General features: G+C 48.6%; 2 protein-coding genes across 2 annotated transcripts in view; one reads left to right on the forward strand and one right to left on the reverse strand.

The window, feature by feature from the left end:
* Positions 1–4,260: 4,260 nt before the first annotated feature.
* LOC140411526 (neuronal acetylcholine receptor subunit alpha-2-like) lies at positions 4,261–11,614 on the reverse strand. The gene is made up of 2 exons (XM_072500641.1): positions 11,489–11,614; positions 4,261–5,380 (listed from the first exon to the last, which is right to left on the reverse strand). The coding sequence occupies exon 2, from the start codon at positions 5,350–5,352 to the stop codon at positions 4,723–4,725; it is 630 nt and encodes a 209-aa protein (XP_072356742.1). The 5' UTR covers positions 5,353–5,380; positions 11,489–11,614; the 3' UTR covers positions 4,261–4,722.
* A 4,867-nt stretch (positions 11,615–16,481) lies between these two features.
* Positions 16,482–22,605, forward strand: part of LOC140424302 (uncharacterized) — a 196,541-nt gene continuing 190,417 nt past the window's right edge. The window contains exon 1 of the mRNA XM_072507858.1: positions 16,482–16,572. Within this exon, the coding sequence (XP_072363959.1) occupies positions 16,482–16,572 (91 nt within the window). The remainder of the gene's footprint in view (positions 16,573–22,605) is intronic.

Raw genomic sequence — 22,605 nt, forward strand, 5'->3', positions numbered from 1 at the left:
AACACTCAGGGCAATTTTGGACACTAAGGCAATTTAGCATGGCCAATCCACCTAACCTGCTCATTTTTGGACTGTGGGAGGAAACCGGAGCACCCGGAGGAAACCCACGCACACACGGGGAGGATGTGCAGACTCCGCACAGACAGTGACCCAAGCCGGGAATCGAACCTGGGACCCTGGAGCTGTGAAGCAATTGTGCTAACCACAATGCTACCGTGCTGCCCGTTGAACATGATGAACATGTATAATAGTTTAGATGTTAAATAAAATCGTGTTGCATCTTATCAAGTGTTGGAGGTCAATCTCTCGCTACACTGCATCAAGTGCAGTCCACATCGACCCAGCCTACCCAACACATCATGGTGCCAGTGAGTGATGCTGAAAATTGACGGATCTACCTTGAGTGAATCAGCGTTAACCAGCAAACAGCGATCCGGTGACGTGGAAAACATCCGCCCTCCTCCGCAGCTCCGCATCGCCGGCAACCTCGGTGCAAATTGGAAGATCTTCAAACAAAAGTTCCAACTCTATCTAGAAGCCACCGACCTCGAGGCCGCATCGGACACCAGGAAGGTCGCACTATTCCTCTCCACAGCCGGGGACCACGCCATCCACATCTACAACTCCCTCACATTCGCTGAAGGCGAAGACAAGACAAAATTTAAAACAGTCCCACTGAAGTTCGACAGCCACTGCGACATTGAGGTGAATGAGAGCTTTGAACGGTACGTTATCCAGCAGAGGCTTCAGGGTAAGGATGAACCTTTTCAATCCTTTCCGACACATCTCCGCATCCTCGTGCAGTCATGTAACGATGACTCGACCACTGATTCCATGATCCTGGATCAGATCGTTTTCGGGGTCCACTCCGTTTCCCTTCGGCAGCAGCTCCTGAAAGTCAAGCAGCTCACCCCCACCATCGCCATTGAAACGTGCGTTCTCCACGAACATGCTAACAATCGGTACTCCCACATCAGGGCTGCAGAAACGGCAAAGCTAACCTCCCACGAGGTGGAACGGGCGCAGGCCATCGCACAAATGCAGGGCCTCAGTATCGACGAGAGTGGCCATTCCGCGCGCTTTTCCCAGGCCCCTGCACATGCGCTCCACGACTGAGGGGACGGCGAGACCGACGACCAGACTGCGCAGGTTCGTACGTCGTTCGACCGCACTGCGCATGCGCGATGGTGCACGGAACGTGCTGACGTTGGCGTCATGACGTGTCCGAATTGTGGCACCGCCCATTTAAAGCGGCAATGTCCGGCAAAATCACGACGGTGTCTACAGTGTGGCAAGCTTGGCCACCACGCAGCCCTTTGCAGATCTGCTCCACTGCCCAGCATCCAGCGATCCCAGCCGCGGCGCAGAAGCATCTGTTCAATACAGCAGGCCATGCCAGACTCTGACCCCGACAGCCCAACTGATCCTGATGCTGCGTGCCTGAAATCTCCATACCGGGTGGGCATCATTACAAAGCATGCACTGCCTTTCTCCAAGACAGCGACGCACCTCCCGATCCTCAGCGTGGATCCCGACGATGAGTGGTGTGCTGTCCTCACAGTCAACAAAACTTGCATCAGGTTCCAACTGGACACCAGCGCATTGGCGAACCTCATCTCCAAATCCGATCTCGACACCATCCGCGTCAGACCAAGCATTCAAAGAACAAAGAACAAAGAAATGTACAGCACAGGAACAGGCCCTTCGGCCCTCCAAGCCCGTGCCGACCATACTGCCCGACTAAACTACAATCTTCTACACTTCCTGGGTCCGTATCCTTCTATTCCCATCCTATTCATATATTTGTCAAGATGCCCCTTAAATGTCCCTATCGTCCCTGCCTCCACTACCTCCTCCGGTAGTGAGTTCCAGGCACCCACTACCCTCTGCGTAAAAAACTTGCCTCGTACATCTACTCTAAACTTTGCCCCTCTCACCTTAAACCTATGCCCCCTAGTAATTGACCCCTCTACCCTGGGGAAAAGCCTCTGACTATCCACTCTGTCTATGCCCCTCATAATTTTGTATACCTCTATCAGGTCGCCCCTCAACCTCCTTCGTTCCAGTGAGAACAAACCGAGTTTATTCAATCGCTCCTCATAGCTTATGCCCTCCATACCAGGCAACATTCTGGTAAATCTCTTCTGCACCCTCTCTAAAGCCTCCACATCCTTCTGGTAGTGTGGCGACCAGAATTGAACACTATACTCCAAGTGTGGCCTAACTAAGGTTCTATACAGCTGCAACCGGCCTGCCAGCTCCTTGACTACAATGGCAATGCCATAGCTGCCAGTGGCTCATGCCAACTGTGATTTTCCAATAAGTAATTTAAAGCGACACTGCGATTTGAGATCGTGGGACCTGACAGAGCATCCCTGCTCGGTGCTCGGGCCTGCAAACTCCTGAACTTGGTTCAATGAGTCCACACCACGTCATCCTCACAGGCGACGGCCTCACCTGATGAGAACTTCCAGGCTGAAATTGATGACATCATCACACAGTACCACAGCGTGTTCGATGGAATGGGCACACTCCCATACCGATACAAAATCCTGCTCAAGCCAAACGCCACCCCTGTGATCCACGCACCATGTAGGGTGCCGGCACCCCTCAAGGACCACCTCAAGCAGCAGTTACAGGACCTCCAGGACCAGGGCATCATATCAAAGGTCACAGTACCCATGGACTGGGTCAGCTCCATGGTCTGCGTCAAGAAGCCGTCAGGGGAGCTTCGAATCTGCATCGACCCCAAGGATTTAAACCGCAACATCATGAGGGAACATTACCCGCTACCAAAACGAGAAGAGTTGACCAGCGAGATGGCTCATGCCAAACTCTTTACGAAGCTGGACGCCTCCAAGGGGTTCTGGCAAATAGAGCTGGAGGCATCCAGTCGCAAGCTGTGCACATTCAATACCCCGCTCGGTCGCTACTGCTACAACCGGATGCCTTTTGGCATCATCCCTGCCTCAGAGGTATTTCACCGCATCATGGAACAGATGATGGAGGGTATTGAGGGGGTGCGCGTGTATGTTGACAATGTCATAATCTGGTCTACAACTCCTCAAGAACACATCGATCGCCTCAAGCAGGTATTCCACAGAACCCATGAGCATGGCCTCCGACTCAACAGAGCAAAGTGCTCGTTCGGTCAATCAGAAATCAAATTCCTTGGTGACCGCATATCGCAGCAAGGCGTGCGGCTAGATGCTGACAAGGTCTCGCCGATCAACGCCATGAAGAACCCAGAGGACAAGAAGGCGGTCCTCCACTTTCTAGGGATGGTCAACTTCCTCGGGAAGTTCATTCCCAACATGGCGGCACACACCACAGCCCTCCGCCATCTTGTCAAAAAGTCGACGGAATTCCAGTGGCTGCCCGCTCATGAGAACGAATGGAGTGAGCTGAGGGCAAAACTCACCACAGCCCCGGTTCTGGCGTTCTTCGACCCTACCAAAGAGACCAAAATATCCACTGACCCGAGCCAGGACCTCACGTAACCTCCAGCCCCCACTACCCGCAGTCAAACGGGAAGGCCGAAAAAGGGGTCCATATCGTCAAGAGATTACTATGCAAGGCTGCAGACTCAGGCTCCGACTTCAACTTGGCGCTGCTGGCATACAGAGCATCCCCTCTGTCCACTGGGTTGTCTCCCGCACAAATGCTCATGAATCGCACTCTGCGAACAACGGTTCTAGACATCCATGTTCCAGACCTTGACCACCTCACGGTCACACAAAAGATGCAGCAGTCTCGGGCCCAACAGAAATCAGCAGACGACGCTCATGCCACGGATCTCCCCGAGCTGGTCCCAACTGATCGTGTTCGTGTGCAGTTGCCTGACGGTGGCTGGTCCACCACAGCTGTGGTGGTCAAGCAAGTGGCCCCGAGATCGTTCCTCGTCCGCATGGCTGGTGGCTCCTTCCTACAACGCAACAGACGGGCGCTGCGCAGAGTTCCACGCCCGCCACCTAACCATGATGTCCCGCCTCACACAATTCTTCCTCCGGACGTGCCCGACCACGAGGCCACCGATCTACCAGCAATTCTGCCGACCCCTGTGACCACCGCATTGGCGGCAGTCTCGCCTATCCAGGTGCAGGCGGCCCCTGCTCCACCCTTGAGGCGGTCAACCAGAATTCGTCGCCCGCCGCAGAGACTAAACTTATAGACTGACCTTTTGCACAACTGTGTTACCTTATCGTTTTGACCTCTGTAAATATCGTTTTTTACCATTTCATCTGCCCTACATCTGCTCTAGCGACACCTTCCTGTGTACATAAGGTCATTTTAGCACATTCTGTATATAGTCACACACATATACACATCCACACGCACAAGCACCTTAATATTTATTATCTCAACACACACAATACAAAAAAAAAGCGGGAAGATGTCATAATATACATCTGTGTATACAATGGAGTGCAGACAGGCTGTGATTGACACACAGGATGACCAGTAAGCACACAGAACAGAGCAGCCAATCACCAGACAGGACACGACCACTATAAAGCCAGAGGGCACCAGTTTTCCCCACTCTCTCGGGACCCAGCCTCTGAGACAGTCAGAGTTTGTGAGCTGGCCAGTGCAAACACCATGTGGTAGCTACTAAGCCTGGTTAGGCTAATATCAGGTCTCCAGTCAAGTCAGCATAGTGTCAACCCACAGTTGAACATCCTATAATAGTTTAGATGTTAAATAAAATCGTGTTGCATCTTATCAAGTGTTGGAGGTCTGTCTCTTGCTACACTGCATCAAGTGCAGTCCACATCGACCCAGCCTACCCAACACATCAATGACAATGGAGAGGGTGACGAGGATCATGGTGAAGAGCAGGTATTTGCCGATTAAAGGGATGAGCAGGGAGGTGGAGGGGATGATCTCTGTTATAAGCAGCAGGAAGACAGTGAGGGAGAGCAACACTGATATACAAAGTGTGATCTCTCCACAGCCCGATGGTGAATAGAAGACCAGAACAGTTAGACAGGAGATGAGCAAACAGGGAATGATGAGGTTAATGATGTAGAAGAGGGGGAGCCTCCGTATAATGAAAGAGTATGTGATATCGACATACACCTCCGAGCAACAGTCAGACTTATTGCTGTTGTAAATCCCCACAGCGTTGACTATTGCCCACTCGCCACTCTCCCAATAGTCCCTAAGATCCACGTTCCTGTCCATGCTCCTCAAATCAGTCTTGGACTTGTCGTGGGTCCAGGAGACAAATTTCATTTTGCAATTCTGCTGGTCGAATGGGAAGAATGTGACGTCAATGCTGCAGGAGCTCTTGTAGATGGCTGGGGGCACCCACTGAACTCTGCCCATGGAGTAGAGGTGAGCCTTTGTCATGTGTGTCACAGCAAACTTCCCGTCTGCACTGAAACAAGCAAACACAACAGGTTTGTGTAGTTGTCAGGACCAGAGAGTACTATCATTAAGACACTGCTGGTACTTTAACTTTCAGAGAATGAATCCTTGCTGAATACAATCTATCCGTCTCCCTCTACGGTGCAATCCTTGCAGTTTATGCAATCAATCTGAATTAATGAGCTGTTAATTTTGCATTGATTAAAATGGATATAACTGAGATAGTTTGCCCTGTGAAATCAGTGCCGATTCGGACTATTGAGCAAGATGTGCCTGGGGTTAATGTGCTGTTTCCACTGAGTCAAATCTCCGCTATCAAAGCTGATCTCTGCATTTCAGCAAAAATGGACCAACAGGATAATAGGTCCATAAAAATGAAATTAAATCTTTCAATCTGTCAAACAAGCATGAAATCTCTTGAGACAAAAGGAAGTAATTGACTTGCAATTCATTTTGAAACCATTCTCAGGGTGTGGGGTTTGGAGAGAAGATTGACATTTCTCATGTGGTTGGACATGTGGTTGACTCTGAAATGGCCGAGCAAGCCGCTCAGTTGTATTCAACCGCTGGGCTCAATATAAGAGAGAGGCATAAAGCGCACACTCAGTAAGCTTTGCGCACATGACGTGGAGACAGCCTGAGTGAGTGAGAGAGCCCGAATGAGGATTGAAATTTGGTAATTTCGAGCAGTGTGGTAATTTGGTGAAAAGTGGGAGGAGGTGCTTTTTCCCTTTCGTTTTGTTTTCTTTCTTCTGGCTTTGTAACTGTTAATCTGCAGGGAGAAATCCAGAGAGCATCCTGGGAAGGTAAGTGATCTAACGACCTTTTCAAATTGTGGGGGGAAAACTGATGTGACATCACAGTAAAGCTGTGACCTGATTGGCTGGTAGGGAATCTGTTAAATTTGAAGAAAAAAAGTTGGAAAAATCTATAAAACTAGTTGATTAATGAGGTAGAGGAGTAACTAAACCTGAGGGCAGAGATTAGTACTTAGCATTTAATTTTGCAGTAAATATCGAGCGCCAGGGCCATGTTGTTAATTGTAACTTATTCTAAAAACAACTTCAAGTGTTTATTTTGAATTAATTAACTAGTGCATAAATGTCACTCAGCTGGGTGCTGTGCTCTAACTGAGAGATGTGGCAGACCTGTGACACTTCCAGCGTTCCAGCCGACTACATTTGCAGCAAGTGTAACCAATGACAGCTCCTTACAGACTGCGTGGTTCGGTTGGAGTGGCAGGTGGGTGCACTTGGAGCATGAAGGTGGCAGAAAGCATCATAGATAGGAGTTATAGAGACATGGTCACACCCAAGATGCAGGCAGACAGAATGGTGACCAATAGAAAGGGCAGGCAGTCAGTACAGGAATCCCCTCTCTAACAGGTATTCCATTTTGGATACTGTTGGTGGGATAGCCTAAGAGGGCAAAACAACAGCCAGAACAGTGGCACTACAACTGCCTCTGTTGCTCAGCAGGGGAGAGCAAAGTGCAGGAGAGTGCTAGTTATAGGGGACTCTATAGTAAGGGGCACAGATAGGCACTTCTGTGGACGTGAAAGAGACTCCAGGATTGTGTGTTGCCTCCCTGGTGCCAGGGTCAAAGATGTCTCTGAATGAACACAGGACATTCTGAAGGGGGAGGGTGAACAGCCAGAGGTCGTAGTACACATAGGTACTAACGGCATAGGAAGGAAGGGTGGTGAGGTCCTGCAGAAGGAGTTCAGGGAGTTAGGCAGCAAACTAAAAAGCAGGACCTCTAGGGTTGTAATCTCAGGATTACTTCCTGTGCCAGGTGCCAGTGAGGCTGGAAATAGGATAGTGCAGCTAAACACATGGCTAAATTGGTGGTGTAGGAGGAAGGATTTCAGATTTTTGTACCATTGGGATCTCTTCCGGGGCAGGTGGGACCTGTACAAGAAGGACGTGTTGCATCTAAACTGGAGCGGCATCAATATCCTGGCTGGGAGGTTTGCAAGTGTCACTCGAGAGGATTTGAACTATGATGGCAGGGGAGTGGGAACCAGAGCGTTAGCGTAGGAGGTGTAATAACTGAAGGGCAAATTGTGAACAAAAATAAGAGAACAACATCACCCTCAGGCAGAGCAAAAAAGGTGACAAGTGTGAGAAGGGAGGTGGTCAATGCAGGACTGAATGTGTTGTACTTAAATGCACACAGTAGACAGAACAAGGTAAAAAAGCTTGTTGCGCACATTGAAATTGGCCGGTACCATGTTGTGGGCATCACAGAGACGTGGCTGCAAGAGGATCAGGGATGGGATCTAAATATCGAAGGATATGTGTCCCATCAAAAGGACAGGCAGATGGGTGAAGGGGGCGGGGTTGCATTGTTAGTAAGGAATGAAGTTAATCGATAGCTAGGAGCAATATAGAATCAGAAGGCAGAGAATGTGGGTAGAGTTGAGGAATCGCCAAGGTACAAAGACCCTGATGGGAGTTATGTACAGACCCCCGAGCAGGAGTCAGGATGTGGGGCAGAAAATAAATCAGGAGATAGAAACGGCTGTAAAAAAGCCAATGTCACAATAATCGTGGGGGACTTTAATATGTGCGTGGACTGGGAAAATCAGGTTGGTAGTGGATCCCAGAAAAAGGAATTTGTGGAATGTCTAAGAGGTGTTTTTTTTTGGAGCAGCTTGTGACAGAGCCGACCAGGGAACATGCAATTCTGGATTTGGTGATGTGCAATGAGGCAGACTTGATTAGGGAACTTAAGGTGAAGGAACCCTTAGGGAGCAGTGGCCACAACATGATAGAATTAACCCTGCAGTTTGAGAGGGAGAAGCTGAATCAGATGTAACGGATTACAATTAAATAAGGGTAACGCAAAAACATGAGGGAGGAGCTGGTCAGAGTTGATTGGAAAAAGCGACTAGCAGGGAAGACAGTGGAACAGCAATGGCAGGAGTTTTGGGGGTTATTCGGGAGGCACAACAGAAATTCATCCCGAGGAGGAGGAAACATGCTGAGGGGAGGACAAGGCATCCATGGCTGACGAGGGATGTCAAGGACAGCATAACATTTTTTAAAAGCATACAAAGTGACGAGGATTAGTGGGAATCCAGAGGATTGGGAAGCCTTTAAAAGCAAGCAGAGGACAACCAAAAAAGCAATAAGGGGGAGAAGATGAAGTATGAGTGCAAGCTAGCTAGTAATATAACGGAAGGTAGGAAGAGTTTTTACAATATATAAAAGGTAGGCGAGAGGCAAAAATAGACATTGGACCGCTAGAAAATGTGGCTGGAGAGGTAATAATAGGAAACAAAGAAATGGCAGAGGAACTGAATAGTTACTTTACATCAGTCTTGACGGTGGAAGACACCAGTGGGATGCCAGAGCTCCAGGAGAATCAGGGGGCAGAGGTGAGTGCAGTGACCATCACTAAGGAGAAGGTTCTGGGGAAACTGAAAGGTCTGAAGGTGGATAAATCACCTGGACTGGATGGACTTCACACCAGGGTTCTAAAAGAGAAGCTGAGGAGATTGTGGAGACATTGGTGGTGATCTTTCAGGAATCACTGGAGGCAGGAAGGGTCCCAGAGGTCTGGAAAGTGGCTAATGTAACACCACTGTTTAAGAAGGGAGGGAGGCAGAAGACGGGAAATTATAGGCCAATTAGCCTGACTTTGGTCATTGGTAAGATTTTAGAGTGCATTATTAACGATGAGGTCGCGGAGTACTTGGGGGTGCAGGATAAAATAGGACTGAGTCAGCACGGCTTCGTCAAGGGGACGTCATGTCTGACAAATCTGTTAGAGTTCTTTGAGGAAGTAACAAGGAAGTTAGACAAAGGAGAACCAGTGGACGTGATTTATTTAGATTTCCAGAAGGCCTTTGACAAGGTGCCACATTGGAGACTGTTAAATAAGATAAGAGCCCATGGTGTGAAGGGTAAGATCCTGGCATGGATAGAGGATTGGCTGACTGGCAGAAGGCAGAGAGTGGGGATAAAGGGGTCTTTTTCAGGATGGCAGCCGGTGACTAGTGGTGTGCCTCAGGGATCTGTGCTGGGTCCACAACATTTCACAATGCACATTAATGATCTGGAAGAAGGAACTGAAGGCACTGTGGTTCAGTTTGCAGGTGATACAAAGATCTGTAGAGGGACTGGTAGTATTGAGGAAGCAAGGGGGCTGCAGAAGGACTTGGACAGGCTAGGAGAGTGGGCAAAGAAGTGACAGATGGAATACAATGTGGAAAGGTGTGAGGTTATGTACTTTGGAAGGAGAAATTGAGACATAGACTATTTACTAAATGGGGCGATGCTGAGGAAATCAGAAGCACAAAGGGACTTGTGAGTCCTTGTTCATGATTCTCCGAAGGTTAACGTGCAGGTTCAGTCGGCAGTTAAGAAGGCAAATGCAATGTTAGCATTCATGTCGTAAGGGCTAGAATACAAGACCAGGGATGTGCTTCTGAGGCTTAATAAGGCTCTGGTCAGACCCCATTTGGAGTATTGTCAGCAGTTTTGGTCCCCGTATCTGAGGAAGGGTGTGCTGGCCTTGGAAAGGGTCCAGAGGTGGGTCACAAGAATGATCCCTAGAATGAAGAGCTTGTTGTATGAGGAACGGTTGAGGACTCAGGGTCTGGACTTGTTGAAGTTTAGAAGGATGAGGGGGATTGTCTTGAAACGTACAGGATACTGCGAGGCCTGGATAGAGTGGACGTGGAGAGGATGTTTCCACTTGTAGGAAAAACTAGAAGCAGAGGACACCATCTCAGACTAAAGGGATGATCCTTTAAAACAGAGATGAGGAGGAATTTCTTCATCCGAGGGCAGTGAATCTGCAGAACTATTTGCCGCAGAAGGCTGTGGAGGCCAAATCACTGAGTGTCTTTAAAACAGAGATAGATAGATTCTTGATTAATGAGGGGATCAGGGGTTATGGGGAGAAGGATGGAGAATGGGGATGAGAAAAATATCAGCCATGATTGAATGGCGGAGCAGATTCGATGGGCCGAGTGGCCTAATTCTGCTCCTATGTCTTATGATCTTATGGAACACCACGACGTACAAGGCACGGATCAAGTTCTGGAGACTGCCTGTGTTTATTGTGTGTTCCTCTGTCAGTGAATGAAGATATATTTTTCCCACCCCCATCTCTACAGGACACTGTGGAGGGCCCACACTCTGCAATCACCCCTGGATCATCACAATATCACAAGGACAGTGAGGCTCCACTTTGATGCAGAAAATGGTGCTTCCCCTTTCTGGCCCGGTTTGCACTTCTTGTTCTGAGAAGGCAGGACTGAACTCTGGAAGATTAACCAATCCCATTCCCGGCAGAGAGCCTGTCCCTTTGATCGGCAGGTTGGGAGATGATGAGGATGTTCCTGACTGTATTCTGTCTGTGAAACAGATCTGGTGAGAGCACAGGCTGACATTCTACAGCAGCAGTGAAGCTCATGTGTCAGCCTGGCTCAGTTTGGGGCACTTGTGTCCCTCAGTCAGAAAGCGGTGGTTTTAGCTGCCTTTTCAGGAAGTTGAGCTCTCAATTAAAGCTGACATTCTGGGAAATGAGAGAGAGAAAAGCATTGTGTCATCATTCAGATGTGTTGCTGCATTGAGACAGCGACATTGAGCTGACCGATTGGGTGATTCAGTCCAATATTAAACACTCCAAACAACAATTTTAAAATGAACAGGACACGCTCTCGATCTCCTGACCATCATTTGTGCTTCAGCTCGATGTATAGATTAATTCAATCCACCCCAAACACACACAATTAATGTACAGATTAATTCAATCCACCCCAAACACACCCACTTAATGTACAGATTAATTCAATCCACCCCAAACACACCCACTTAATGTCCAGACTGTCACTCAAACCCATTGTCACATTAAATGAGTAACAGAGAGGAATGGGAAAACCGAGTTTTCTGACCCGTGTTCCCAGTCTGTGTAACTCTGTGTCAGGTGCACTGAACATTCTCAATGTGGTGATAAATTCTGCTGAAACTCTCATGTCCAGTTTGAATGTTCTAACTCTAGAATTCACACAAGTTACAGGTGCAGAGACACCGCAGCACAAACCAGGGAGAGTTATTTTAGAACAAGTTAAACTTCTCCAAACCAAACTAAAACTTGTACTTACCCCCAGAAACACAGAGTGACAGAGTCACAGCAAAAAGAGTTTTACTGATCATCTCAACAGAATAACAATCCTCTTTATCCACACCGTTTATTGCAGGTCCAGTAAATACATTGAAACACAAAGTGTCCCAGCCGACAGAAGCTGCTTTAATCTCCTTTTTCACAGGAGGTAACGAAGTTAAAGAGGAAGCAGCGACAATGAGCCAATAGCTGCTCCCCTTCTGGGTGGATTTTGATAAGTGACATTTCTGATTCACTGAGTGCAAGTTGCCCACATTAAGTTGGTTTAACATGAAGAGTTCACACAGCGAGGGTCACATTTGCTGCAAAAACGTAAATGGTTGAAACATGTTTTGAAAATCACTGAAACCAAACTATTCTCCTCATGGGGCTCCCACTGGGGTCTGCATGTGGCACTGCACCCCACCAGGGGGCAAGGCCGTGTTCCTCTAACCCCCCCCCCCGTGCTGCCAGAGGGATCCCCTTGACTGCCTCTCACCTGCCCAAACCTAAGGGGAAGCCCATTGACCTGCCATCAGCAAGGTGTGAATATTGACTGAGGGGGGAATCACGTGGTGGGGGGGCCGCTAATAAGATGTAATTGGGTGGAAATGTATTCAACTGTGGTTCAGGCCCCTGGTGAGGGGCTTGGAGAGTCGGGAATCGCCATCTCTCCATGGGAATCGCATTTCCCGATTCCCGCGGGATTTTCAGTTCGTGCCGCTGATCCCACGCACGTGGCTCGTGCAGGCTTCAAATCCCCCCCAGAGACAAAGATGTGACGGACACAAGGCAACGGGACTGTTAGTTTCATCATTCCGGAATAAAAGGAGCTGATAGTGGCACAAAGATAAGACAGCAGAATGTGTTCATATCCGGACAAAGATCAGTGCTCAGTGAAAGCAAAACTGAAGAACAAGTGACAGGTGGCCCTGTGGGGGATGGGAGGGGGGTTTACATTGGGACAGACAAAGTTGTTGAACTCAGTGTTAAGTCCAGAAAGCTGTAAGCTGCCCAATCGGAAGAGGAGGTTCTGTTTCTCCAGTTTGTGTTGGGCTTCACTGGAACATTGCAACAGGCCAAGGACGGACATGTGGACATGAGAGCAAGATGCTGAGCTGAAATGACAAGAGACAGGAAGGTTGGGTCATTCTTGCAGACTGAGTGAAGGTGTTCCGCAAAGCGGTCACCCAGTCTGCATTTAGTCTCTCCAGTGTAGAGGAGACCACATTGGGAGCAGCAAATACAACAAACCAAATTGAAGGGGGTGAAGTGAAAGATTGCTGGACCTGAGAGGAGCGTTTGAGGCCTTGGACAGGGAGCAGGTACAGGGGCAGGGGTTACACCTTCTGTGATTACAAGGGAAGGTGGTGTGGGAAGGGGATGAGGATTTGGGGGTGCTGGAGGAAGGGAGCAGGGTGTCACAGAGGGAGTGGTCCCTGCGGAATGCTGATAGGGGTGTTGGGAAGATGTGTCTCCTGCTGCCATCCTGCTGGAGCTGGTGGAAATGGCGGAGGATGATCCTCTCAATGTTGGGGCTGGTGGGTGTAAAGTTAAGACAAGCAAGACCCTGTCATAGTTCTGGGAGGGAGCGAGGGGAAGGGGTGAGGGCGGGGGTGTGGGGAATGGGTCAGACACAGTTGAGAGCCGTGTCGTGCACAGGGGAAACCTCATTGAGGAAAAAGGCAGAGATGTCCGAAGCGCTGTATTTGAAGGTGGCATCATCCGAACAGATGGAGCGGAGGTGAAGAAACCGGGAGAATGGGATGGAATCCTTACAGGGAGCGGGGTGTGAGGAGCTGTATTCGATGTGGTTCTGGGAGTCACTGGTCCTGTAATGTATTTGTCCCCTTCCGTCCTGACCTCAATGAATCCCGGTCCCAGAATTTTAAATGGATATTACGGGCAGAATTTTCCGATTTTTTGACTGGGTGTGACTTTGGGCTGGAAAAGTGGTGAGTAACCCGGCAGATCCATTGGCGACTTTTCCCGCCATATTTTTCAAAACTTAGTTGAGAAAACTGCAGAAGGCAGATCCCAGGCCATCATGCTGGGGTGGGTGGAGGTGGGGGGGGGGGGGGGGGGGGGGGCGGGGGGGAGGCTCACACTGGCAACGCCGGCCTTCCAGAAATCAGGGAGCCATTTTCAAAAGGAGCCCTGACATAGCAGATCTACAACTTAATCAAGGATTCCCCCCATTTACAAATAACCCCTATCATGTGATACAGGGAACCCCCCCCCCTCCATGGACCTCTCCAATGGAAGACCCCTCCCCAGGCACAGCCGAGCAATGTCCCTTCCCTCCTGGGAGCTGTACCTACCTGTGCACACCGGGCGGGTTCTCGTCGCCAGGTTGACATTGGTGCAGACTGGTTGTAAACCTCTCCAATGTGTCGTGTTGTTGTCAAGGTGGGAAACCCGAATGTGGAGGTGGACAACACAGCGGGAAGGGGACAAACGATGTTTAAATGTATTTAAATGGGGTTCCTGCCATGGCCAGGCAGCAGGGACGATTGCTGGCCGGCCCAAGTCCCGTTTTTCGGCTCTGATGAAATGTTGTTACCCCGTCACCATTTACACCCACGGCAAACGGGGGCACAAAACCGCATCCTACATTTTATGAAGTAAAGATTCCCCCATCTCTCGCTCATAGATCAGGCACTCAGTCAGGCTGAATAGGTGTTTAAAGCACTCCTGATTTCTTTAAGAATTCACTTGGTACATTTGCACAACATTAAATCGAAAAACCTTTCTGTGTGGACATTGAAATGTCCTTGAGACACCGAAGAGTGAAAACAAAAAACTTCAAAATAATAGTGACTCCAGATTTACAAATTAAATGTCATTTCAACAAAAGGCCTTTTTGAAAGTAATTTTCACGAATGCTTCGGGGATCTCGGAAGGCTAAAATTCTTCTCTCTAATCAGCCACCCAGATCACATTCTTAAGGAAATCCTTATCTAGGTTTAGACCCTTACTTCGTTTCATTGTTTCTAATTCTCAGCTGAGGCTTTCTGATTTATTCAATCAACCGTCTGTCACTTGGAACATGATTTGTTATCCAGGCATTGGTCAGTACTTAAAATCCACCAATGTCCATAAAATTAATTAAATGTCCACATGCAACTGCCATGTGTGCTATTTCTACATAGATAAAGTGCTTGAACTAACCTTGCTCTTGATACATTTTTATCGCTAAACGTATTGTGGAACAAAGACCTATTTATTCCGAAGGCCTTATGAAGGTATATTTTGAAACAATATTAGCTTTGACCAGTTCTCATATTTCTACCTGAAACCATGATTTTGGCTTTGTGGATATTCCATTTTCTGTCTAAGTACTAAATAAAAAAATTATACTGCATCAATTCTTAAAGTTCCCAAATAAATCAATGAAGCAATCAGCAAATCAATAAACCTGTAATCTATCACTCCCCCCTTTTTTTATTATTTTAAACTTATTAAAATAAACCAATGAATAGATTGATCAATAATAAGGAATCCGTAAAAGAGCCTGCCATGCCCTGGAAAGGGATTGCTACTTCAGGGTTTACTCACACCCTTTTACAGATACATTTGGTTGTCAGAAATACAAGATATATCACAAAAATAACTGCAAAGAACATACCCAGGCCTTGCACCACTGAAACTCCAAAGGATCCCAACCATTCCGGAGCCCAAATCCAAACAGTTAGACTCAGATTGTTTTAATTTTCCACTTCCTTTTGATGTGATTTGTCAAATTAGTGACTTATTTGGAACTATCTGGAATATAATTACAACGTTTTGATCCAATCAGGGCACATGTCGCAGGACCAGTTTCAAGGCCTGTGTATTGAGTCAGCTTCCATGTGGAGTCCTCCCCTGTGGCTCAACTCAAAACAGAGAGCAACAGACACATCAACAATCTGGATAAGGCGGTTTTATTTTTCCAAGCTTGAGTTTGTGTCCACGGAGATGAGATCTGGATGTTTGCCAAGATCGATCTACTAAACACTGATAAAAACACATCAATTATAGAATTTCCCAAAATCAATAGCCCACCCCAATTCCAGTCCCTGAAGCTGTCATGTTTCAACTTTATCCAATAAAATCTGATCAACCCATGATTGAATTTCATCCTGTTAGCTGTGTTTACAAAAGGCCTAATAATCCGAAATTGTTTTTCCCCATCTTAGCCTCCTGCATTGTTCATGAGGGACAGGATGGCTGAACAGGCATCCTCTTTACTCCATGGAATGTTTCAGAATGACAGGATCTCAGAAGTGACTTCCTTTTCGCTTCCAGAGGATATCGGGGGCCACTGATAAAAACTTGCTGACTATCTCAAAAACATGGGCAAGTTAGCGAGCCTAAATCCCATCATGCCTTGTGGCCACCGCTATGTCCTAAAAAACAGGTTTAATGGTTAATAATGATTATCCTGTTCACTTCCTACAACTAATCTCAATTCTTAAGAAACTAGTTTGTGCAAAACTACTCTCCTGGCATCCTAGCTATTCCGTTTTAAGAGGTCTCACCGCTGGGCCCCCCTCTTTCAATCCCCCCTTTTGGCCCTTGGCTCGCCCCAGAATAGGCAATGAAATAGACATACTGAATTTGTTGGATTCAGGCCGAGGTGTGGACTGCTGAACAAGTAAGAGCTGTAACAGTTCCTTTGTATCGAGGGGGCGACTGTCTTTCTGCCATTCCCTAATGCGGCGTCTGAGGCGACAGAGCGTAATAAAAAAGACGAGCAATATAAACAGCTGCGGAATGTCAATAATGTGCGATATAATGCGTATCCATGGATGGATATTGCTATTTAGTCCCCAATTCCATACTCCAGAGAAAACGTGCTGTGATTTAAACAGTTCCTCATCCTTCTCAGCGTGAGTCTTAATGAGCTACTGCTCCGTGTTCCAGAATTGGTCAGTCTGCGTTGCCGCCTTCTTCAGTCCTTCCCAGTCGGCCCGAAAGTGCGGACTGCGTGGACGTCCCTTCTGGACGTATCGATGAATCTGTCGGTTATCGTCAGTTCGCTCGAGGTCATCTGCTTTCATGATGGACTCATTCCTGTCTGGAGTCAGTTCATGATGGCCATTGGTAATAGACTCAGATAAATTGGTTAGAACAACATTATGCCCCGGCAAATCACACACAATGCCTCGCTTGGTATAGTTGTTATACCACGTAACTCATTAATTGCTGTCTGATATGGCTGCAACTCTTTAAGTGCCTTCCACACAAGCTGATTGACTTGCTGGCTAAGGTCTGTAGCCGTTTCGGCAACTTGGTATATGTCCTTAACTGCAGATCTCATTGGTCCTTTCATAACCTCAACCTCTTCACTTATCTCTGCCATGTCAGGGCATTGACAGTCGAAACTCCTGCCCCATATCCTCCAACCGTCAGTTCCACTGTGTCTCTCTGTTGTCGCTTACGTGTTTCCAATCCACTCCCCTCCAAAATCTCCCACTCCAGGGCTACAAATAATCCCTGACCATAGCATTAAGCTGGTAAATGTAAGCTGGCGAGATTAATCATAACTTTTACATGTTCATATCCTGGTACTATCGTCACTGATTCGTCAGTGAGGGTCAGAACTAACCCGTGACCCACAGTGTGGCCAGTGATATGCTCAGCACATTCGGGCCTGGGGGTCATCCTTGGACTTGTGGTTGTGACCGAGCCGGAGCTCGCCGGTGTTACAGTGGTGGTGGTCGGTTTCTGCCTGGTCCCCACCCTGATCTGGTGGGGTCCTTGCTTCCTACAATAACCCACCCGATTCTCGGGCTCCTGTGCTGACTGGCTGCCTACCTCACTTCCCTGATACAAAACTGTTAATCTATCACATATCATCTCATGATTTTCATTCCGGTGAGGTGCGTGGCAGGGATCCAGACAGTGAATCTCCAGGCGGTTCCCTATAACTTTATATTTCACAATCGGGCGATTCGGGCCATCGAGGGCATTTAACGTTTTCTGATGGGTCATTTTAAAAACCAATGTCAACCTGCCTGGGGGCAAAGGTCCTGCATCCCAGCGTTCCGTATCACCGGGAATTCCCATGATCCTGGGTTCCCAACTGAGAAAGGGCCAAGATATTTCGGAATTGCAATAATTTGTATAAGCTGCCTCCAGGGACGTATAGAATCCCGTTTGTGCAGACATCCTGGGCGAAATTCTCCACCAACGGCGCGATGTCCGCCGACTGGCGCCAAAAACGGCGCCAATCAGACGGGCATCGCGCCGGCCCAAAGGTGCGGAATGCTCCACATCTTTGGCGGCCTAGCCCCAACATTGAGGGGCTAGGCCGACGCCGGAGGGATTTCCGCCCCGCCAGTTGGCGGAAATGGCGTTTGTTGCCCCGCCAGCTGGCGCGGAAATGCGGCGAATGCGCGGGAGCGTCAGCTAGCGCCGACAGTTTCCCGCGCATGCGCAGTGGGGAGAGTCTCTTCCACCTCCGCCATGGTGGAGGCCGTGGCGGAGGCGGAAGGGAAAGAGTGCCCCCACGGCACAGGCCCGCCCGCGGATCGGTGGGCCCCGATCGCGGGCCAGGCCACTGTAGGGGCACCCCCCGGGGTCAGATCGCCACGCGCCCCCCCCCCCCCCAGGACCCGGGAGACCGCCCACGTCACCTGGTCCCGCCGGTAAATACCAGGTTTGATTTTCGCCGGCGAGACAGGCAGTTTCTGGGCGGGACTTCGGCCCATCCGGGCCGGAGAATTGAGCGGGGGGTCATGCCAACCGGCGCGGCCCGATTCCCGCCCCCGCCCAATCTCCAGTACCAGAGACTTCGGCGGGGGCGGGATTCACGGCGGCCAACGGCCATTCTCCGACCCGGCGGGGGGTCGGAGAATGACGCCCCCTGAGTCCCGTCATAATATAAACCTATACCACTCCTTCCCTTGCGTCTCTCTCTTACAGCAGCCCGACACACCCTCGGGACATTAGTATACATGCGATCATTGTTTTTGTGTCAGTGATGTCCGGCTCCTTCCGTGTCCATGGTGAGGAGGTCGATGTCGATGGTCGTAACCAGAGATGAAGTGGGGCCCTAAATGTGCCAGCAATAGAATCCTGTGGGGACAAACAAATGCCTTCCGGCGCTCAATTAGTATTCTATCATTCACATCATTTCCCCTCCTCCCTGGAATACATCCTCTCCGTGCCTTTGTCCCATATCCTGAGACACTCTGGTGGCCCAGCTACAAACCCAGATAATTCCTGTTACAAGTGCAGCAGCTGCCAATGCCATGGCGACCGCCTGCTCCTTGGATCCGCTGACCCACCGGAGGGTTCTCTCAGTCTTTGTGACTATGGGACTACTCATGAGGGGATGGTTTCACTGTGTCCAGTGCCGCCACCGCGGACTGGGTTTCTCGTCTATTAAGGCACATGTTTGTCCAGCAATGATTACTGCATCGGGTCCCTCCCATCGAACCCCGAGTCCCTTTTTACCTGTCATGAGTTTGACCATGACCCTATCCCCTGGTGTTGGTAGTTTTGGGGTAACCGTTCCAGTCAGTTTGGTCCAATCTCTCTGCTGTTGCTGTGCAATTACCTGACCCTTAAGGACATGCAGGCGGTTTACCAGATCTTTCATACATCGCAGTACAGTTCCTTTGTTTATCTCGAGTTCCGCCCCTCCAGTTATCAGCTCCTCCGGGAGGCGCATTGCTCTTCCTGTCATTAGCTGAAAAGGGGCTAGACATGTTCCCCGGGCGGGGGCGGCTCTTTGTCGCAACAATATTGCCGGCAGGGCCCGTACCCAATTATCCCCTTCCTGCAATATAGCTTTGGCCAGGCAGTTTTTAAGGTTCATCCGCTCCACCATTCCCGAGCTCTGAGGATGGGATGGGATGAGGAATCTTTGCTGGATTCCCAAAACTTTACAGTCCTCTTTCATGGCTTTTCCCATGAAATGGGCCCCTGGGTCAGAATCCAGTTGGAGGGGCACCCCCCCCACCCACCTTGGTATTATTCCATTAGCCAATATCAAAGCCACGGTACTAGCGGTGGTGTCCTTACACGGGAATGCTTCCAGCCACCGGGTGGATTGATCTACGATCACCAAACAGTATGTTCTACCCTGTACCTGAGGCTAAGGCCCAGTAAAATTTAAAATCTAGTTGCAACTTTTCCCATGGTCCCTTGGGCCGGGGCTGACTTCCCATTTTTATCCTGCAGGGACGGCCTGCTTCCACCAGGGTGCACTGTGTTCATCGCTGGCAGAATTTGGTCACATCCCTGGCCATTCCCTTCCACCACCAACATTCCTTTAATAGTTTGATCATATTGTCTCTCCCTCTGTGCGCCTGTCCATGGTATATGTCTAACAGGGATTGTTGCACGGCCTCAGGGGCTATTACCTTTCCCTCTCTGCTCCATATTCCATCATGGTCTGTCCGTCCCCGGTTATTTCGCCACCCTTTTCCTCCACTAGTGCTTGTTCTCGCACCTGCCTTCCATCAATATCGGCATTGTCTGTGGCCTTCACGGCTGCTATTCCTGGAGTCTGCATTTCCACCCGTTCCTGCTCTAACAGGTCTTCCGCTGCCTGATCGGCCCAACTATTACCTTACTGTGCGTAATTCTCAATTCTCCGATGGGCTTTGACCTTAATCACGGCTGCTTCTAAGGGCTGTCGGGTGGCCAGGATCAAGGCCTTGATTAAATACTCATGCAGTATGTGTCCTCCACTGGAGGTCACAATCCCTCGATTACTCCAAACTGTCATATAATGATGAACTACACCAAAAGTGTACATAATGTCAGTGTACACATTGATTCGCTTTCCTTTGCCCCTTCCAGGGCCTTCGTTAAAGCTATTAATTCAGCAGTTTGTGCTGAGTGGTTCCCGAGGATCTGTTCTGCCGCAATCAACTCACCTTCACTATCCACTCCAGCCCATGACGCACGGGGCTCTCCACCTATATACTTTGTCATGTGAGAGTACCTTTAAGAAATGGGTATTTATAAATGGGTGTGTATATAAATATCTGTAGTGAGAGTACCTTTAAGAAATGTGTGTTTACTACTGCAGTGATGTCAGAGAGTGGGTGGAGCTGGGCTGTCTGTCAGCTTTTTACTTTCGTTTTAGGCTGTTGCTGCAGGGTGTGATTTAGTTTCGTTTTCGGTGTTGGAGCTGAAGCCAGAGCAGGTGTACTGTTGATCTCTCTGCCATCAAAAGACTATCTCTTGATCATTTGGTGAATTCAGAATTATAAATGTTCTCAGTCGTGAATGTAAACCTGATGTGCTTCTGTTAAAAGGTGTTTCTTTTGTCTTCTGGATTTTGTTTGGGAATATATTAAGGATTACTTAATGTTGTATTATTTGGGGGTTGTATTTGAATTGATGGTTGCTAAGGTGTTCACTGTATGTTTCAAAAAGGTTAACTTGAATTCATAGAATAAACATTGTTTTGCTTTAAAAAATACTTTTCCATTTCTGCTGTACCACTCCTGCAGAGTGAGCCGTGTGCTCCCCATACCACAATCTATTAAAAGTTGTGGGTCAGGTGAACTCCATGATACACTTTGGGGTTCTCTAAACCCTGGCCCATAACAACTTCCTTGCTCCATCCACATATAATCCTCTCACTCCCTCTCCCGCTAGTGGCTCTTCTGCCAAGCCTCCACAAGTGTCCTCCTCTACTCCCACAAGGCTTTCATGCTTCATTCCTTGTATCGTTAAGCCTATTGCAGGATATTCCCTCATATCTTTACAGATTTCCACATGTTTGTCCCCACGTAAGAGATTAGCTTCCCACTTTGAGCGTCTACGATCTGAGACACCCTTCAGTCTTCCAGTCTCTAAGAGTTGAACACGAGTATGAGGGCACAAAAACAGCTTCTTTCCCGCTGTTACCAGACTCCTAAACAACCCTCTTATGGACTGGCCTGATTAACACTACACCCGTGTATGCTTCACCCGATGCCGGCGTTATCTAGTTACATTGTGTTGCCCTGTTATGTATTTTCTTTTTTTCCTTTTCTTTTCATGTACTTAATGATGTTGAGCTGCTCGCAGAAAAATATTTTTCGCTGTACCTCGGTACACGTGACAATAAACAATCCAATCCAATCCAATCCGATATGGGGGATTATTTTACCCATCAGTGTGATGGGTTCTGATGCATTTATTGCCCATGAAGCGCAGGCCGAGGCCCGCACACATCGGTGCATGCCTGCGGTTACCGCATCCATTTGGGCAGAGTAATGTCCCACTGGTCCTAACCTATCCCCATGCCTCTGGGCTACTACAGCGGCCTGCATTCCACTATCCTCCTGGCAGAAGATGTGGAATGGCTTACTGAGGTCCAGGAACCCCAGGGCGGGCGTCTTCACCATCGCTTATCTTAGATTGGAAAAAGCCTACACCTCCTCCTCCCCCCATTCTATCTTGTCTTTGTTAGCCCTTCCCCCCTTTGCTAAATCCTGTAGGGGTTTCGAAATGGCTGCGTATCCCTGCACAAAGTTCCTGCAACAGTTAAATAATCCCAGCACTTGTCTGACCCCTTTCACTGTGCGGGGTCTCTGCATGCAGAGCGTGGCTTTCTTCCTGTCTTCCGGGATTTCTTTCTTTCCCTGAGCTATAATATGTCCGAAGTATATCACTTGACTCTGTCCGAGCTGTGCCTTATTTGGATTCAGTTGAAGTCCAGTGTCCGGGACCGCCTCCGCCACCTGGTGAAGGCCACAGGCAGTGCGATACTGAACTGTCTGAGGCTGTTCAAATATCATCTCCATATTGTAAAACGGTGGTCCCGACACAGTGTAGGGGGTTGATTATCTGGGCCATGTTCTTGTGAAATATCACTGGGCTATTGTGGTACCCATGTGGTAAGTAGGTCCAGGAGTACTGCCCGTTCCCCATGTAAAGTTGATTCCCCATGTATCAACTTCCCAAATATTGAGTGGAAACTCTTTAGATCAAATAGTTTGGATGGGGTGGTGTTTGTGCAGTGTGTCCAGGAAGCTTTTCTAACACAATATGTAGATTGTCCGACCAGAGGGGAGGCCATATTGGATTTGGTACTTGGTAATGAACCAGGGCAAGTGATAGATTTTTTAGTGAGGGAGAATTTTGGAGTTAGTGACCACAATTCTGTGACTTTCACTTTAGTAATGG

Source organism: Scyliorhinus torazame, chromosome 1 (genome assembly GCF_047496885.1).
Source record: "Scyliorhinus torazame isolate Kashiwa2021f chromosome 1, sScyTor2.1, whole genome shotgun sequence".
In the NCBI taxonomy this organism is placed as follows: domain Eukaryota; kingdom Metazoa; phylum Chordata; class Chondrichthyes; order Carcharhiniformes; family Scyliorhinidae; genus Scyliorhinus; species Scyliorhinus torazame.